This window comes from Sus scrofa, chromosome 12 (genome assembly GCF_000003025.6).
Source record: "Sus scrofa isolate TJ Tabasco breed Duroc chromosome 12, Sscrofa11.1, whole genome shotgun sequence".
Taxonomy (NCBI): domain Eukaryota; kingdom Metazoa; phylum Chordata; class Mammalia; order Artiodactyla; family Suidae; genus Sus; species Sus scrofa.
The window spans coordinates 23,244,438-23,263,643 of NC_010454.4; the positions used below are offsets into that span (position 1 = coordinate 23,244,438).

General features: G+C 56.7%; 1 protein-coding gene across 2 annotated transcripts in view; it reads right to left on the reverse strand.

Annotated features, from left to right (window-relative positions):
- LASP1 (LIM and SH3 protein 1) overlaps positions 1–19,206 on the reverse strand; it is a 44,504-nt gene that overhangs the window by 21,732 nt on the left and 3,566 nt on the right. The window contains exons 2-3 of one of the 2 annotated variants that reach the window (XM_021067060.1): positions 14,631–14,725; positions 4,624–4,708 (exon numbers count right to left, since the gene is read on the reverse strand). In XM_021067060.1, coding sequence (XP_020922719.1) covers positions 4,624–4,708; positions 14,631–14,725 — 180 coding nt within the window. Of the gene's footprint in view, positions 1–4,623; positions 4,709–14,630; positions 14,726–19,206 lie in introns of those variants that run through there. The other variant, XM_021067061.1, reaches the window with a different exon arrangement.

Below are 19,206 nucleotides of genomic sequence, written 5' to 3' on the forward strand. Positions count from 1 at the left end.
GATTTATTAATTATTCTCTAAGAACCTAACTTATTCATCACTTATCTTGGCCAAAAGTAGATACAAACAAATGTTTGTTGGGTAAATGATGAATTGAATACAGAAACAAAATCCCCAAACAGGCAGCATAATCTGAAAAATAACTGCCTTGGAAGTTCCCTTGTGGCTCAGTGGGTTAAGGACCTGGCACTGTCATTGCAGTGGCTTGGTTCACTGCTGTGGTGCAGGGAACTTCCACATGCCACGGGTGTGGCAAAAAAAAAAAAAAAAAAAGAAAGAAAAAAGAAAAGAAAAATAACTGCTTGCTGACCCAACATTTAAGAGGAAAGATTATGACTTAAAAAAAAAGCATTCCTCAGCTTTATCATACCCAAGTTCCATTTCCTCCCCTTTCCAGGAGCAAACATTTATGGAGTGCTGAGTGTGTGCCGGAACTGTTTTAAATGCCTAACATATGCTAACATCCTCACAATAACCTTCGGAGAGAGGTAACCTGGCACTTTATAGATAAAGGCACTAAGGCTCATAGAGGTCAAATAACCTGCCCAAGGTCACACAGCTAGTGATAGCAGATCCAGGATTTGACCTTCAGCCGGCTCAGGTAAGAGTGACACAAGTATGCTACCTGCCCTGCCTTGCTGGTCACAAGATTCAAGATAAGGGGGTGGGAGGAGTTCCCGTCCTGGCTCAGCGGAAACAAATCTGACTAGTATCCTTGAGGACACAAGGTTCGATCCCTGGCCTCGCTCAGTGGTTCAGGATCCGGCATTGCCATGAGCAGTGGTGTAGGTTGCAGATGGGGCTCTGGCGTTGCTGTGGCTGTGGCTGTGGCTTAGGCCAGCGGCTACAGCTCTGATTTGACCCCATCTGGGAACCTTCATGTGCCGTGGGTGCAGCCCTAAATGACAAAAAAAAAAACAAAAAAAAGATAAGGGAGTGACTGGGGACCCTACCCACAGCAGGGCAAGGCAGGGCATGGGGCTCTGCCACACTCTCCTGTGCCTTGTGGCATTTCCCATGCACAGCACCATCGAGGTGCTGAGGGGGGAAAAAGTGAAAGAGAGCTTTTTCTGGCACTTCTTTTTTCTTTTCTCTTTTTTTGGTTTTTGAGCCGCACCCGTGGCACATGGAGGTTCGCAGGCCAGGAGTCGAATCAGAGCTACAGCTGCCAGTCTATGCCACAGCCACAGCCACACCAGATCTGAGCTGCACCTGCGACCTGCACCACAGCTCACAGCAGCGTCGGATCCTTAACCCACTGAGCGAGGCCAGGGATTGAGCCTACGTCCTCATGGTTACCAGTTCATTTCCGCTGCACCACAACGGGAACTCCCTTTTCCTGGCACTTCTTGCCTGGGATCAGGAGGCCACACAAAGAGCCCCAGCTCAGACCCACCCCAAAGCTGCTGCCTCGACTCAGCCCAGGGCTAGGGGAGGAAGAGCTGCCCTATGCCCACCCCTGGGGGTGGGTGGGGGGAGGGGGGTGCTAGAGGCCCCAGCCGCCCAGGCCCCACCTCAGCCAGGCCTGGGCAGGGCCACCCAGAGGGTCATTTCTGGTCAGTTCTGTGGTTGCTGCCCCCACAGAAGAGGCTCCAGGTGTCCCAGACACCCAAAGTACCATTTTGGGAACCAATCTAGAAACAGGAAAACAAATAAAGCTGAAATAGCACAGGCCATTTCCCAGAGACTGAGAAGAGACACACTAAGGCAGGAGTCGGAAAGAGCCTAGAAGGAGACCAGCTGACGCCCCCGTTGGGTGGGGCGGAGCAGGTAGAAGAGGTTCCCACTTCCCTTCCCACCAGCCACAGGCCACGCCCGCCGGCCCTGCCCCCACCGGGGCCACAGGAACCAGAACCCACTGCTCGGCCCCCAAACTTCAGGCCACTGGGTTTGCCTTCCCCATCTTACAGGACAGAAAATAAACGCTGAGAGGCAAGGATCAGACTCTGGAGAGAAGTGGGAGACAGAACCACGCCTGCAAAGAGGGCAGCCCCGAGTCTCCACCCGGTGCCTACCCACCCCCCTCGCCCCCAGGAGCCCAAGTGTGGGAGACTAAAGCTTCAGCCTCTAAGCCCTAAGGCGCACCCCTCATAGCAGCAGCTCCTCAGCTCTGCCGGCCTCACTCCCTATCCCAGAGCCTAGCTCGAAGCCTCTTGAGCATGCCTATGGGCCCCAAAGCCCTCATCAGAATAGCCAGGCTGCCAAAATGCAGGTGCTTGGGCCCGGCCGGGAGCTGCCAACCAGAAGTCCCTGTGGTGGAACCTAGGACGCTGCATTCTGAAAAGCCTCTCTGCATTCCCTGCTCCCCCGCCCGCCCGCCGCCACCTCCGGCCCCTCTGGTGCATCCTGGGGTTAGCGCCCAGGGCTGGGCGGCACAGCAAGCCGCATGAGTCTAAGAGCAAAGAGCTTGACTTCTGCCTCTGTCTGGGGCTCTGCCAAGGGCCACGGCCTCTCTAACCTGTGTCCCCATCTGCATCACGGGGACAAGAGTCCCTCCTTCATCAGGCCGTTGAGAGGATTAAATGAGGTCGGGCCTGGCCCCCCCGCAATGAGGACCCGTGACGAGTGACTGCCATTCTCACGATCCCCAGCCCAGCCGAGAGCCAGGAGAGCCCAGGCCCCAGGGGGCCTTCAGACCCCGGACAGGGGGCGTGTCCTCCCACAGACCCCGCCCCTCAGGGATCGCGTTCCAGGGGCAAAAAGAGCTGCAGCCCAGCCTTTGTGGGAACAACAAAGGCTGAGGGAATTAGCAGGGCTTGGGTTTCTCCTTCTGAGAGTAGGTGTGTGTGTCACCTTGGCTTCTGCCTGAGTGTGTGCACACGCCACCCTCCTCAAGCTGTGGGCTGAGTACAGGTCACCGCGTGCCTGCCCCATGAAGCCCCCCCCTCCTCCTCCGGCCTCAGGGGCCACCTACAGGATGGAGAGTCCAGCCAGGCCTGGCTTGGACCTCAGGGCCTGGCTTGGGTCCTCCCCGTGCAGATCAGGCCCAGGGCCAAGCCCCAGCGCTGTCTCAAGCCTTCTTCCTGCCAGCTGAGCCACACAGCCCTCTACTGCTGACAGGGGTCCGGTACCCACACGGGTTCCCCCAGTGACGAGGGGCAGGTGTGGGCTGGCAGATGGGAGGGACAAATCAGCTTCCCCGACTTGCTCCCCACCCATCCCTGTGAGACACTGTGAGGCCTAAACCTCAGGGTGTCTGTAGGCCGCCAAGGTCACTGCTCTCGGAGTGAAAAGAAACAGCCCAGATCCTGAAAACGTCCCTTAGCGTGTGTGTCAACAGGCAAAGTCCAGTGCCTCTCAGAGCCTTGATTCTCTCATCGGAATGAGGCAAGTAACTGAAGGGCTTGCTAAGCTACCAAAGTTCTCACCAGCGAAAGGAACAATCATGTTTATTATCAAGGTAGAGATAGGTCTCCTTAGGGAGCCGGGTGGAAAACTGGAAGGAATGCAAGGCTCAGAGTTAGACAAACCGGCTGTCAGAGTCATGAGCATCTATTTCCTCTTCCTTAAAGTGAGACCCATCCTGCCCCACTGCACAGGGTGGTGGTGAGAACTGAACGCGCTGCTGCGCCCAGAGCCTTGAGCACGCTAGCTCTCCCCGTGGTTATTACCTGTGGGATCCTAGCAAGTCCCTCACAGCCTCAGTTTCCTCATCTGTACAATGGGCATAAAGCACCTTCCTCACAGGAGTGCCATGTAAAGCCCTGGACCACCCAGGACTGGTTCTCCTTCATGTGACCCACGGGGAGACACGGACCCAGAGACGTCACAGCAAGATCAGGCTGTAGGAGCCCCCTACTCTGGAGGGATCGGAGGAGATTCCCCTCTGAGGCCCAGGTGGATCCTCCAAGACAAATTCCTGGTTCTGGGCGCCCCACCCACTTGGTTCCATTCCCCGAAGGGTTTTTGCTGAATCCCCACCCTGCCCCACCCCACCTTCCCCTCCAGGCCAGGCTTGTCCTGGAAGTCCTCCCAGGCCTCCAGGCAGGGTTAGTCGTTCTGGTTTAAAGGTTCTGGACCTTTCGCTTATTCCTCAGTGTCCCCTAAAGTCACCGAGTTCTCCCTGGCAAGGAACCCGGTCTCCTCTCCTGCTGCAGGACACGCCCCGCTCCCTGCCCAGCAGGCACAGGAGAAAATCAAGCCCAAGGACACATGGGCAGGACAGGCCCCCCCGGACAAGGTCCCCTGTGCAGCCTGCCCTCGGATGGGTGGAGCGAGGCTGTGGACGAGGCGAGAGAGGGTGGACTGAGTACCCTCAGACTGGCTTGAGCCTGGAGGGGCAAGGGCCCTCCTTTGAGGGTGGTTGTGCAAGGAGAGGAGAGGGGATGGGCTTCCTGGAGGAGGTGGGCTTTAGGGGAAATGCCTGAAGCAAAAAGAGTCCAACACCCACACCACCCCCGATTCAATTTAGGTAGGAAGCGGGTGTGCTCTCACCCGTTCCTCTGATCAAGTCAGGAAATGTGAAGTAACTGGGGGTGGGGGTGGGGGCAGGGAAACCAGTGCTAGGATTTCAGCACCGTGGCCTTGCTGAGTAACCACAGAAGGAAGGAGCCCTTGCCAAATCCAGGGGTTACCAAATCCAGGGCTTGCCCCGCCCCCGCAGGCCCGGCCCCGCCCCCTCACCTGACTCTGGAGCTCACTCTGTTGCTTGAGGCGGAGGTTTTCTGGGGTGTCAGCCACCATGGTGAAGGACTGCTTGGGGTAGTGTCTGCGGGACAGGAAAAAAAAAAACAGAAGGGGGGTCACTCCTGGGGAAAGGGTAGGAACCTCTGGGCTTCTCCTCCTTTTATCCTTGGGTGGCCCTGGCTCCTGCCCCATCATCAGGACCACGGTGCCCGCCACCATTGGCCGAGGGGAGGGCTAAACTGGGAAGACGCGCTGACCCCCCCAGAACTCCAAAGGGAGGCCAAGAGGACACTCTCTAAGGGATTCAGATCACCCTCGTCTGGGGATAATCCAGGTCTACCATACAGGGAGGTCAAAGTGGGCCAAGCACCCCAGAGGGCCTCGCCAGACTGGGGAGAAGATGCTCATGGGGTCAGGACAAAGCTTTCAGCTGGGACCAGAAATGGAGACCAATGAAGAGGAAGGATGGGAGGGATACAGAGACCAGGGACAGGAATAAAGAGGAAAGGGACACGCCTATCCAGGAGGGCTTCCTGGAAAAGAGAAAAAAGGCATATATCCAGAGTGATGTTTCCCCTTCTTTTTTTTTTTTTTTTTTTTTTTTTTGGTCTTTTTAGGGCCACACCCATGGCACGTGGAGGTTCCCAGGCTTGGGGTCAAGTCAGGACGGTAGCTGCCAGCCTACGCCACAGCCACAGCAATGCCACATCTGAGCTGCATCTGCAATACCACAGCTCAGGGCAACGCCGGATCCTTAACCCACTGAGTGAGGCCAGGGATCGAACCTGTGTCCTCATGGACACTAGTCAGACTCATTCCTGCTGAGCCAGGACCAGAACTCCAGAGGGGTGTTCCGAAGGGTTAACAATGTCCACCTTAACCAGAGAGTAGGTGGGAGATCAGCTTGAGGCCAGAGAAGAGGTCACCCATGGGTGATAGATAATAACACTGTATGTTGATGTTTGCCCTGTGCTGAGGGCATACATTCCTTAGCTTGTCAAATTCTCACGACCACCCTAGTGTCCCCTTTTGACAGATGGGAGAACAGCCTCTGGGAAAGGTTAAACAACATGGCCAAAGGACAGGGCCAGAAAGTGGAGGCATAGGTCCCAGTGATTTCAAGGACTGGTGGGTGGCTTCTCTGAGCAGGAGCCAAGGTCTGGCCACACTTAGCCAGGGCTGACCATTCTTTTTTTTTTTTTTTTGTCTTTTTTTGCTATTTCTTGGGCCGCTCCCACGGCATATGGAGGTTCCCAGGCTAGGGGTCCAATCAGAGCTGTAGCTGCCGGCCTACACCAGAGCCACCGCAACTGGGGATCCAAGCCGCATCTGCAACCTACACCACAGCTCACGGCAACGCCGGATCGTTAACCCACTGAGCAAGGGCAGGGACCGAACCCGCAACCTCATGGTTCCTGGTCAGATTCGTTAACCACTGCGCCACCACGGGAACTCCCCTCAGCTGACCATTCTTGATCACACCTGTGACCACCGACGCACAGGCTGTCGCCAGGTAAGACATGGATCGCCTCCTTCCAGCCAGCCAGGTTGGCTGACGCGCCCTGGAGCTGGACACCAGCAGCCCTCCTACCTCCACATGCTCACCCAGCCTGGCAGGTTCTCCAGCTGCCCAGCCCACCCGGAGCCAGAGCTATCACACAACTCTCCCCATCCCCCACACCTCCCCACCCCACCCCACTGTCAAGGGCAGGACTTGGGGGCTGGAGACTCAACCAAAGTGGGAGGGGCATGGGCATGACTTGAAAGGGCACTGTGCTGGATGCTGGCCCTGCCACTGTCTCACAGGGTGACTGTGGCAAATCTTTGTTCCCTCTGAGCTTGCTCCACTGTCTTGTACCTGGTATCACAGCAAGGTGACTCTAGCTGTGCCCCGACCGCTAGCCTCCACTGCCCCACCTGAGTCCTGACTCCCTGGTCAGTCCAGGCCTATGGCTCCCTGAGCAGAGGGAGGAGCAAAGGAAGGACCAAAAGAAACAAACACAGGGGTTCCTGTCGTGGTTCAGTAACGAATCCGACTAGGAACCATGAGGTTGAGGGTTCGATTCCCAGCCTTGCTCAGTGGATTAAGGATCCAGCGTTGCCGTGAGCTGTGGTATAGGTTGCAGATGCAGCTCAGATCCCATAGTGCTTGGCTCTGGCATAGGCCGGCAGCTGCAGCTCCGATTTGACCCCTAGCCTAGCAACCTCCATATGCCGCAGAAGCGGCCCAAGAAATGGCAAAAAGACAAAAAAAGAAAAGAAAAGAAACAAACAAACACAGGTGCCTGCAGCTGGCAAAAGAAATGGCCCGTGGATGACAGTGGTGCTAAGGCAGCGGGTCCAGTCCCAGGTTTGGCCCAGCTCCACAAAGCCAGGGCCACCCACAGCTGCAGAGCTCCATTCAAAATTCCTGAGCAGTTCCAGGGAAAGGGGAGTCTGTTCCTAGGGACCAGAAAGAGAATAGCAGGAGGGCCCTAAGTAAGATCTCTAGCAGAACTGACTGGCCCTGAGATCCCAGGTGGAAGGAAATTGGGCCATGACCCTCCCACTAAATCAGAGCCATTAAGGTGTCAAGGGATGGGGGCTTGAGAGCGTCTGTAAGGAGGGAAGCAGGAGGCTAGAGAAGACCTTGGGGGCAGCTCTGACCCAGAGCTTGAAGGGTCAAGTCTGAGAAGACGGTGCTGGTTAGCCTTTGGTGGGTAGGGTGTCTGGCAGGCCTGGCAAACACGTGTGCGTGGGAGTCTGCACACCCGGGCTTCCCCATTTGCCTGAACACACAGGGTTACAATGGAGCGCCACCTCCAGTGGCCCAAGGTCAGCCAGACACGCGCACCCAACAAAGCCCCACTCGGCAATTCGGTGGCTCCTGCCTTTGTGGTTTTCCCCACACACGATGACTCTATAGACGGGCCCTCTGCAGCGATGCCCGTCTCCTAGACACCCAGGCCAGCTGGCCCACCAGAGGGTCTCAGAGACTGCCCCCAACACGCAGGGTGTCCTTTGGATGAGGTTGGTGGCTATTTCATCATCTCTTTGGAGCTATCCTGGCCCCCAGATCTCAGCCTCCCACAGCCAGGACACTAATCCCATCCGAATGGAAGGGGGTGACTCAGCCTAGATGTCGACTCAGCTTAAATCTGGCGGGAGGAGGAGGGGATTTTAAGCCTGCATCAGATTAAAATAGATTAAAGAGGGGCTCCAGAGCCTCCAATCTCTTAACCTCGGCCTCCCAAACCCCAACCCCAGGCCAGAGGAAGGCGGGTGGACCTAAGCACGGGCTCTATTCCCCCTGCTGGGTCAACCCTGTCCCCTCCCTGCAGCCCCCAGCCCTGGCGAGACAACTCTGCCTTTCCCTTCCCCTGCTCGCTGCGCTTCGGGTTCCCATGGCAACCTCATCCTTGGCTCCAGGCAGGAGAGCAGTGAGAGCAGGCTGACTGCGAGAGCCTGTGGGGGTGGCGGGGAGACCACACACCGCAAGGGTGTCCTTAACTGCAGAGGAACCCGTGAGGCCAAAACCAGGGGACTGTGTCTGCAGGATCCTGGTAGACAATTGAGGTGAGGAAGACGGGTGGCCCGGGGTTCGTATTTTAGGAGGGAGGACTCAGGACCCCAGGGCTGGGCCCCTCCTCCACCAACGCGACTGCCTACCAAGAGGGCTCCAACTGATTTGACCTCCTTCCAGAAACAATGGCTGGGCATTCTACCTTTTCTCTCCCTCTCTATCCTCAGGGTGAAGCTCCTCCGACCCCATTAGCCTCAGATCCCCTTTGAGAGGAATGGATGCGTGTGTGTGTCCCAACACAGGGGCTAAGACAGAAGAGGGGGGCCCCCGTGCCAGGTAGTCACCCCACTGGAACCCCAGCCCCACCAACAGACCGGGTCACGGTGAGGGAACGAGGGGCCAGGGTAGGGAGAACTGGGCGTCCCAGCCCTGGCCCAGAGCTGGGTCCAGAGCACAGCTGTTCTTTGTCCCTTCTGTGAACCAGCCTGCACCCGGCCCCTTGTCAACCATGCCAAGCGGTGGGCCCTCTGCCGATGCCCCTCCCCACCCTCAGCCGCTGTTATCAGCTGCTCTGGGAGAGACAGGCATAGAGAGAGCCCTCCAGGACAGGCGAAGCCTGGGGGACAGGTGAAGGGATCTAGCATCCATGAGGCAAGATCCGGGACAGGCAGGATAATCAGGCAGCTGTTGGCAGCAGCCCAGGCCTCTAGGAGAACTTAGGGTCATAGAGCAACTTCTGGATATAGTGTAGTCTATGCATATTCTCTCTGCAAACCTGCCACAGGGCCTTGGGCTAGAAAAGGCAGGCTTTACACTGCGCCCATTTTCCATATTAAAAAACAAAAAAAAAACAAAAAACTGAGGCTCATGTCAAGGACAGAGATTGGGCCCAATACACTCTTCCCCCATACCACACATAGCTGCCCAGCTAGCTAAGGGCAGGCTGACATCCCGCCTTCTCAGGTGGACCCCAGCCCACTCCCAGCTCCGTGGAAAGATATGCTTGGGTGGGTGGATGCAAAACAAAGCATTTCCTCTTTCAAACCCCACCAGTTTTTCCAAGTGTGGCTATTATGAGAGGACTCTCTGGGGTCGGAAGCCACCTACTCCTTAAAAGGTTTCTAAGGCAGGTGTCTTGAGAGTCTAGACAAGGACCTGTAGGGATGCAGGGGAAGGGGGGGCTTAAGCCTGAGGACCTCTCAGTCACCTTCCTGCTCAGAAGGATGATGAGGGCAGGAGGCATGCCGAGAAGCTGCAAGCTCCTGCGATGGGTGACAGGGGGATCGCGTGCAGGATGAAGCTGCACTCCCAGTCCAGCCATCCGCGCCTTCCAGAGGCAGAACAAGAACAGAACAGATATCCTGGAAGCCCCGCTCCCCTTTCTATAGGCAACCTCGCCCCTTCCAGCCTTGGACCCCTTCAAAAACAACCACAGCTTTTTGTTCAAGGAGGAACAAAAATACATCAACAAAAGCAACAAGGCATCTTTGGTTTGACCAAAACGGAGGGAAAAAAAAAAACCCACAGGCCCTACATCCTGCCTCTGGAAGGAGCTGCTTATTCCCCTGCTGGGAACACTGCCCATGGGCGGGCGGGCGGGGAGGGCTCCCATCTAACCCAGTTTCTCACCAGTCCCCAGGCCTAAGGGGCTGAAATGGTGGGGATAGGAAGCAACAAGGAGGCATTGTTTGAGCAGAGAAAAAAAAATGAGCAGCCGAAAAGATCAAGGGGGGACAAGAAGAACTTACCAGCCCCTAGGGCTTGTAGGCAAAATGAAAAATCAAAGCCGATGGCAAGACCCCAAGAGAAATGATTCTGTCAGGTCAGGTAAGGTACGGAATCACTTAGGCCTCAGTTTCCTCATCTATAAAATGGGCTGTTTGGGAGCTCCCGTCGTGGCACAGCGAAGATGCATCCGACTAGGAACCATGAGGTTGCAGGTTGGATCCCTGGCCTTGCTCAGTGGGTTAAGGATCTGGCATGTGAGCTGTGGTGTAGGTGCAATTTAGCTTGGATTTGGCATTGCTGTGGCTCTGATTGGACCCCCAGCCTGGGAACCTCCATATGCCTCGAGTGCAGCCCTAAAAAAGGACAATAAAATAAAATAAAATGGGCTGTTTGGAAGCAAAGTCATCCCTGAGATCCCTTGAGGCCCTGACATTTGAGGATCAGGATCTAGGGGTGAGAGTGAGGTGGGGCTGCCTAGAGGCCACACTGGTCACTGTGGAGGCCCCTTTGCCCCCGCATCCCAAGCACAGCACACACCCACATCCACACCCCTACTCCCTTCCCTGCTGCTACCCCAGACAACTGATGCCATTTGTCCCAGTCAGAGGCAGAGAACTCTGGGGAGCCTAGAAGGCCCTGGGTTCCGGTCCTGGATTTGCCCACCACTGCTCCATCCCCTAAGAGCAGCTGGGATTCAAGACAGCCTGCTAGGAGTTCCTGTCGAGGTGCAGCAGAAACAAATCTGACTAGGAACGATGAGGACACAGGTTTGATCCCTGGCCTCGCTCAGTGGGTTAAGGATCTGGCGTTGCCATGAGCTGTGGTGTAGGTTGCAAATTCAGCTCAGATCTGGTGTTGCTGTGGCTGTGGTGTAGACCGGCAGCTGCAGCTCCAATTGGACCCCTAGCCTGGGAACCTCCATATGCCTCTGGTGCAGCCCTAAAAAAAAAAAAAATAAAAAGACCATTTGCTAGAATCCACAGATACTTCCAGCCCCACCCGAACAGGTCCCACCCTACTCTTTGAGGCCTGGGGGAGGGAGCCGGACCACAGCACCTTGCTCCCCAGAGCCAGGGACACCTCCACCCTCCTCAGCCCCCTCCTCAGCCCCCAGCTCAAAGCAAGTGAAGGACAGACTCAGACATCCCGGACATCTGCAGTCGGCGGAAGAGGGGAAAGGCACAACTGGACACCCGTCCTTCCTCCCCAGCCCACGTCTTGATACCCCAAAAGCCTCCCACGGAAGGAAGGACCGGCTCATTCTTCCCTATCCCCCGCCACCGCCACAGCCACCGCCACAGCCACCCGGCTTGACCTCCAGGCTCCTCTATTTGCATGAAGACAAAGGAGCAGGTTTGTACAACGTGGCCGGCATCTGTCTCACTTTACAAAACAAATCGTTGAAGGCACAGACCTCTCTCTAACCAACAGAACACCCCACCCACCCAGAAGCTTCAAGAAGGAAGGTGATGAATAGCAGTTCTTCCACCGCTGGCTAATGTGCACAGGCAGACGCGCTCACCTCCACCCTGGCCAGAGCAAGGCTGAGTGGCTATGGCCTGGGAAGCGCAAGCACAAATGCAGCCCATTCAGTCTGACTCCCTGGTGTTGCTTCCTGGCCCCACAGGCAGTGGCGTGTGTGTGTGTGTGTGTGTGTGTGTGTGTGTGTGTGTCAGGCCATGCATGGCACGTGTGAAAATGCACGTCCTGGGGGGTGGGGCACTACCACCCAGAAGGGCGGCTGTGGGCTCTGGCCTGAGCTCTCTTCTCACCCCAGACAAGTCTGGTCCAAGCAGAGAGATAGAAGAGGCCTTTTTGCTGCTTGCCTAAGTCACTTTCCAAAACTTCAATCTTAGTTCTGAAAAGCCCCTGGAGAGAGACAGACAGCCTTCTTCTCTCTGGCCCACCCTCCTGCAAGAGCCTGGCTCAAAGACTAGCCACAGATCCCCGGAACACAGAGGCCTCCCCCACACACCAAAGTCGCACACTCCCTTCCCAGGGTGGCTCCATTCCCAGCACATCAAATCGGAGTGATCATCTGCCCCTGCGGGCCTGGCGCTCCATCGATCGACCAGGCCTGAGCTTCACAAAGCAGGACCAGGCTGCAAATGCGAGGGGGAAACCCCAGGATTCTGGAACCTGAATGTCACTGGGGGATGGTGCCCAAGGCAGGAAGAAAACAGGAAGTGATGAGCATGAACACTCAGCACAGGGCCTGGCACAACGCAGGTGCTCAAAACTTGGTCTTGGGTCCATCATCTCTGGGTAGGATTTTTTTTGGGGGGTGTCTTTTTTGCTGCACCCACGGCATGCAGAAGTTCCCGGACCAGGAATCAAACCTGTGTCACAGCAGTGACCCATGCCACAGCAGTGACAACACTGGATCCTTAATGCACTGAGCCACCAGGGAACCCTGAGTAGGATTTTTTTTTTTTTTTTTTAGGACACACCTGTAGGCTAGGGGTCGAATCGGAGCTACAGCTGCCAGCCTATGCCACAGCCACAGCCACGCCAGATCCGAGCTGACGCCAGAACCTTAACCCACTGAGAGAGGCCAGGGATCGAACCCGCAACCTCATGGTTCCCAGTTGGATTCATTTCCGCTGCACCACGATGGGAACTCCCCCGGGTAGGAATTTTTAACCACAGGAAACTGAGGCTCAGACAGGTGCAGAGAGCACTCCTGGCAAGTCAGGCCAACATCTGGGGTATCCCAGAATCCCCATGCCTGGCCCCCTGCCACAGACCAAATCCTCAGCAGATGAGGATAAGGAAGCGGTGGGGCAGCCTCAGGCAAGGTGCTGCCACAGCTGGTGTGAGGCCACAAATCTGCCAAGTCTTCGGGCCCTCATCCCAGGGTCCTTCCCAGCTAACATCCCAGCGGGGCTAGAGGTCAACCGGGCAAGGCAGAGGCTGCGGCTGCCATGCAAACGGAGGGAATGGAAAGGGGTCAACCAGCTTCTCCAGCGAGAGGCCAGGAGAGAGAATCTCAGCCTTGGCAGATGCTTCATCTTCTGCCTTCCCGGGAGCCCCCCAACCCCGCAGGAGCTCCCCCACCCCACCCCACTGGCTGCAGCCTCCCCAGAAGAGAATGAGAAAAGTAAGCTGGGACTTGGGCACCCGCCTGAGAAAACGCAGAGAAAACAGGCCTCTGAATTCTTTCTCCAACTCCCAGTGCTCGCTGAATTCTAGGCTACCGGAGTCTAAGGAAGAGACAGGACGAAGCCGCAGTCCCTGCCACCCACTGGGCTCTGGGCTCAGCCAGGCTTCGGTCTGGAGAGGTGGGAGGCTCGGAACCTGGCCCCAAAGGAGCTTGGATGCCCAGAATCTAGCCTGAAGTGGTCCAGCAATCAAGGGGTTAACTGCCCCGGCCTCTGGCTTTGCTGAACCCCACCCCACTCCCCAACAGAGGGAGGAAGTGGCAGAGAATCAGGGCTTGTGTGAGTCCTTAAGAATCCAAAGAATGTCCCTTTTCCCTTGGGGGGGTGGGGGGGTTGGGAGGGGGAAAGGAGGACCAGAGGAAGCTACCAGAGGAGGAGCAGCTGCAGGAGGAGCCAGGATGGAGCTGGGACCCTCCCTCTACCCCAGGCAGCCTTCCTCATGCCCCAATCCCTCCCAGAGGGGAGGCCATTCATGGTGCTTCTTGGGCCTGAGATTTCATCGGAAATCTGTTTTGGCAGCAGCTGGCACAGGTTGGCATCCAGCAACCAGCAGGTGCCTGGTGAATGCTCCAGCCCCAGGGAGAAGAGGCTGTGGTATTAGCAGTAAGGGGAGACAGCCTTTCAAAGGGGTTCAAGGCCCCAGCAGCTTTTAGGCAAGACCCAAAGTTCCCGCCTAGGTGAACTTCAGCTGCAAAAAGCCTCCCGACTGAGGCGTTGTTTTTTGTTGGTTTTTGTTTTGGTTTTTTCAAGCACCCACAGCCTATGGAGGTTCCCAGGGGTCGAACTGGAGCTACGGCTTCCGGCCTACACCACAGCCACAGCAATGCAGGATCTGAGCTGTGTCCACGACCTACACCTCAGGTCACTGCAACACCGGATCCGCGACCCACAGAGCGAGGCCAGGGATCGAACCTTCATCTTCATAGATCCTAGTTGGATTCATTTCCACTGCGCCACAGCGGGAACTCCCTGAGAATTTTTAAAGGAATAAAAAAAGACTCAAGGCAGATCCTGAAGTTTTTCTAATACTGATCTTGTCACCTACATGAAGTGACTTGACTTTCGGGCAGGAGAGAGGAGACAGTCAGCTGCCACTATGGGGAGGAAAACGCAGAGGGTGAAGCAGAGGACATAACTGGGCAGAAACAGTGAGGGTCTCTTTTCTTTGTGGCCACGCCCGCAGCATATGGAAACTCCTGGGTCAGGAATCAAACCTGTGCCACATGGCAGCTACAGTGACAATGCTGGGTCCTTAACCCACTGTGCCACAAGAGAACTCCAAGCATGTCCCTTTTTCTTGAAAGACCCCGCTAGATCCCTCTCTCACAGCAGGGTGCGGTGGAAAGATTACGCTTGCTCTCTTGGGTCTGAACTAGCCTCCCTCGTTGGAAAAATCCGTTCCCTTCCTCGGGCCTCAGTTGCCTTCTCTGTAAAATGGGAATATTAACAGCCCTGCCTTGATCCAGCTGCGGTGAGGACTAAAGGCGGTTCCCAAGTATGGAGCAGGGTGTGGACACGCTGCTGGGCCGTGTCACCTGGTGGTTCTCAGAAGGGGATGAAGCGCCAGGAGGGAGCCAGGTGCCCGCCCAGCCCCTGCCCGAGGCAGGACTCACGCGTTGCAGTAGGGCTTCTTCTCGTAGCCCTTGTAGTTCTTCATGTTGAGAGTCATCTTGCAGGTCTCGCAGTGGAAGCATGCTTTATGCCAGAACTGGGGACAGAGGCAGAGGGAGGACACCCGTCAGACACTGGCACTCAGGGAAGGGGCTCGGGCCCTAGGAAGGAGGCGGGCGCCCTCCCGGGGACCGGAACACAGACATGCCCCAGGTGAGCCGGGGACATCTCAGGTCACAGGCTCTGGCAGCTGTGGCACGGCCTTCCAGGGGTCCCACTCCCCACCCATCAGCCACTGGAGCCATCAGGAGGGGAGAAGGGCAGACAAGGACGAGCGGGAAGAGGCCAGTCACAGCAGAGGCGAGCAGCTCCCCCAAAAGGTCGGCTCCACCCCTTCCAGATCACGCCTGCTGCCCGGGCAGGAGAAGCCTTATTGCTCATGCAAAGCTGTGCCAAGGTTGCTAAGAAGCCGCTGCTGAACGTGAGGGGCAGCTCCTGAGCCTTCTTGACAAGGCCTAGGGAAGAGGAGGGCCCAGCTCCCAGGCACCCGGGCCCTCCTGGCGCTGGATGCCAGCCCTGATGATTTCCTTGCCTGAGGGACCCCCCCACACACACACACCCTTCCTACCCTCCTCCCACGCCTCCGCGGGTCTCCCTCTGAGGCCTTAAAGAGCTCTGCTCACAAGCGGCCCCCCCATCATGGATATCGAAGCCACCCCCACAACTGGCTGTGCAGACTCGGTCAGGGCCCACACCGCGAAGCCATTTCCATGTCTGCAGAATGGAAATCATTAACACCCAACCTGCTTGGGATTGTTGAGGATGAAATGAGAGCCTGCAGAGCCCTCAGCACAGCACCCGGCACCCCTACGTCCTCACATGTCAGGTGCTGGGCGCAGCAAGGATGAACCTCAGCCAAGGGGAGTCAGGGGCTCGGCGGGAGGCGCGTGCGTTGGGGTGCAGGTGGGGCTCTGCCATGGCCACCTATGATGTGGGTGAGTGAGAATGAGTGACAAGGAAGACTCCAGCAGAGTCCAGGGACCCAGAATGGGACACGGACTGACCAGGGCAGCCAAAGGAGGGCAACAGAGTCAAAGACCATGAGAGCAGGAAAGCAGAGGCAACAGAGGTGACCCCATCCTGAGAAATGCTGGTGCTCAAGCCAGGCCAGACCAGTGAGAGAAACCTCCCCCCCAGCATCCCCCCCCAACCCCGCCAGCCCAGGATGAGGTCCTGGGATCAGCACTCAGCAGGCGTCCAGCTTCCAGGACTCCAGAATCCAGGCTGCCGGGGTGACCTGGCTGGCCTGTCCCTGTTGCATTTCCCAGCAGCCAAGAGACACTCCTTCCTGATCCCTCAAAGGAGGAGGCCAGAAGCCAGGGAAGGATCTAGGGAGACTTTCAAGTTGCCCAGCACACGCCTGGTTCTTAGTCATTGATCAAGAAACTCCCCCAAGGGAGTTCCCATTGTGACTCAGTGGTTAACGAACTCAACTAGCATCCATGAGAACTCAGGTTCGATCCCTGGCCTCGCTCAGTGGGTTAAGGATCCAGCACTGCCATGAACTGTGGAGTAGGTCACAGATGCAGCTGGGATCCCACGTTGCTGTGGCTCTAGCAGTAGACCAGCGGCTACAGCTCTGATTGGGCCCCTAGCCTGGGAACCTCCATATGCTGAGGGAACGGCCCTAAAAAGACAAAAAGAAAAACGGAAAAAAAAAAAAAAAGAGAGAAACTCCCCTAAGGCAGTGCTTTTCAAAATCTGTTTCCCAGGGAGTTCCCATTGTGGCTCAGTGGGTTAAGAACCCAACATAGTGTCCATGGGGATACAGGATGCAGGTTCGAACCCTGGCCTCAGTCGGGGTGAAGGATCAGCATGGCTGCATGCTGCAGCATAGGTCACAGATGCGGCTTGGATCCAGCATTGCTGTGGCTGTGGCCCGACGGGACCCCCCCAGCCTGGGAAGTTCCATATGCCGCAGGTGTGGCCATAAAAAGAAAAAAAAAATGTGTTTCCCAGGCAAGGAGAGCTTCAGAGAAGAGGACAGAAAAAAAGGAAGCTGAGAGGTTGGGGTACCACCTCCTTCACCCTGGCGGGCTTCACCCAGAGACCACGGGTAATCTGGGTGGGTAATCGCCTTCTAATAGGGTACTTTCCCTATCAAGGCGACCCAAAGGACTCTCTCCAGTGATGGAAGAGTAAATCAAGGGACAGGAGAACCACTCTTTGGGAAGAAGGCCATCGAAGTATGGAAGCAAAGGGCTGGCTGGTGTCAGCTTGGCCTCCACCCCAACCCGGGCCTATCCCACAGTGCAGCCCAGCCCAGACTCCTCCTGGTACAAAACCGCAACCATCACCCACTCCAAAAAAACAACCAATGGGGAGTTCCCATCACGGCGCAGTGGTTAACGAATCTGACTAGGAACCATGAGGTTGCGGGTTCAATCGCTGGCCTCGCTCAGTGGGTTAAGGATCTCCGATTGCCGGGACCCCGGGTGTAGCTGGCAGAGGCAGCTCGAATCCTGTGTTGCCGTGGCTGTGCTCTGACTGAACCCCTAGCCTGGGAATCTCCATATGCCTCAGGTGCAACCCTAAAAAGCAAAAAAAAAAAAAAAAAAACACTAAGGTAGACAACCCACTAGAAAACTAGAACCAGGTTGTCCCTGCCCCCATCAGCCCCCAAAGTGAAAGCCCCTCTCCCTCTCCCAGTGCCTGGGAGGCACTGGCAGAGGGCCCCAGCTCTGTCACCACCCAGTCTGCTGGCCTCCGCCTGCTTAGCCGCACATGCCCCTGCCTGGGCCCCCGCCTCCCCCTGCCCCGCCGGGGCTGCCAGGAAAAACATTCTCTGGAATCCAGACCATGACCCACTTTTCTCACACACACACACACACACACACACACACACACACACACACACACACACACACACACACACACACAGAGGCAGGGATATGGACTGTCCTAGGACTGGAGACCTCCAAAGCTGGGGCGACAAAGGAAGAAACAGACACCTCTACCCTAGCAGGTGGCCAGGTCCCACACTGGAGCCCAGTCCCTGGGGAAGGGGGCAGAGTACATGGACCAAGCCGGGACAGGGCCAAGAGCCAAGCCGGGGGTTCCACAAGACCCCTCCCAGCTGCCATTTGGAGCAAGGGGGGTGGGTCCCCCCACAAGGGACTCATGTCCATTTCCATGGGTAGCCCTTCCCCACCTCACCCAGACACCCCTTACTCTCAGACAGACACGTCGGAGGCTGGGGCAGTGGCTGTCTGTCCTGTCAGGGGGTTCAGGAACAGAATGATGAGAACGAGAGGGGACTGGGTGAGGTAACTACAGAACCGGGTCTCCGCATCTGCAAGTGGAGCTAAAACCATGATCCCACAGAGGTGCTAGGAGGAGATGACACGGGCTCCGAGCAGCACCGCTGGCTGCTTCTCATCACTTCCCTCCCCTCTCTGGAGAAGAGCTCCCAGGGTCAACAAAGGCCAGCAGCTCCTGCCACTGTGTCCTTTTGGGGGGGTAGGAAAGCGAGGGGGGGCGGGGGCAGAAGATGACATGTCACTTACCAGCCCTTGTGGGCCAGGCCTGGGCTGGTCACCCCAAGGTGACCCCCCAAAAAAAAAAAAAAAAAAAAAATCCCTATCTCAATCGGATCTAGTGAAGGGCACAGGGAAATGAATTAATATAAGCCTCCAAGGACCCGCTTTCCCCTGCCCCAGAGCAAGAATCCCTTTCTTACCTGAGGACTCAGGTAAGATTTCAGAGAAGCAGGCCTGGCACTAGGGCTCAGGGAGCAAAATACACCTCTAGGGAGTTCCCGTCGTGGCTCAGTGGTTAACGAATCCGACTGGGAACCATGAGGTTGCGGGTTCGATCTCTGGCCTCGCTCAATGGGTTAAGGATCCAGCTTTGGTGTAGGTCGCAGCAGACGCAGCAGACGCAGCTTGGATTCCGAGTTGCTGTGGCTGTGGTGTAGGCCGTCAGCTGTGGCTCCGATTAAACCCCTAGCCTGGGAACCTCCATATGCCGTGGGTGTGGCCCTAAAAAAGACAAAAACAAGTACTTAAACAAAATACACCTCTAGACTTGCTCATCTAATCCTCCCTGCCACCCTGGAAGTCCACTGTTTCCCAGTTCACAAAAAATCCCCAGACCTTTGGTGCCGGTTAGAAGCCTCTCTGCCCATCTCCTAGGTCCCCCCATTGTTCTCAACGCTCCCTGCCTGCAGCTCCAGAGCAGCAACCCACTCCGCAGAAAGGCAAACAGAGGCCAGTGGGGGCAGAGGCAAGATCCCCTGCACGTGGGCGAGGCCCCGGCCGCCCAATCACTCCAACATCACTGTGGAGGTGGGGGAAGCTCACAGCTCTGGGTGAGGGGGATGCGGGTCACTGTGCCCTCCGCCTGGTGTCCTGCTCTCTTTCACCCGGGCTGCCTATGACTCAGGGTTAGGGCATGAGACCTCTCCCTCCCTTCCTCTCATCCAGGGAAAGTTTCACGCTCCTCCAAGGCGACACCAGCCCCACCCTGACCGGAGGCCACCTGGGAGGCCGGCTTTAGGGCACCTCCACCAATTCCCAG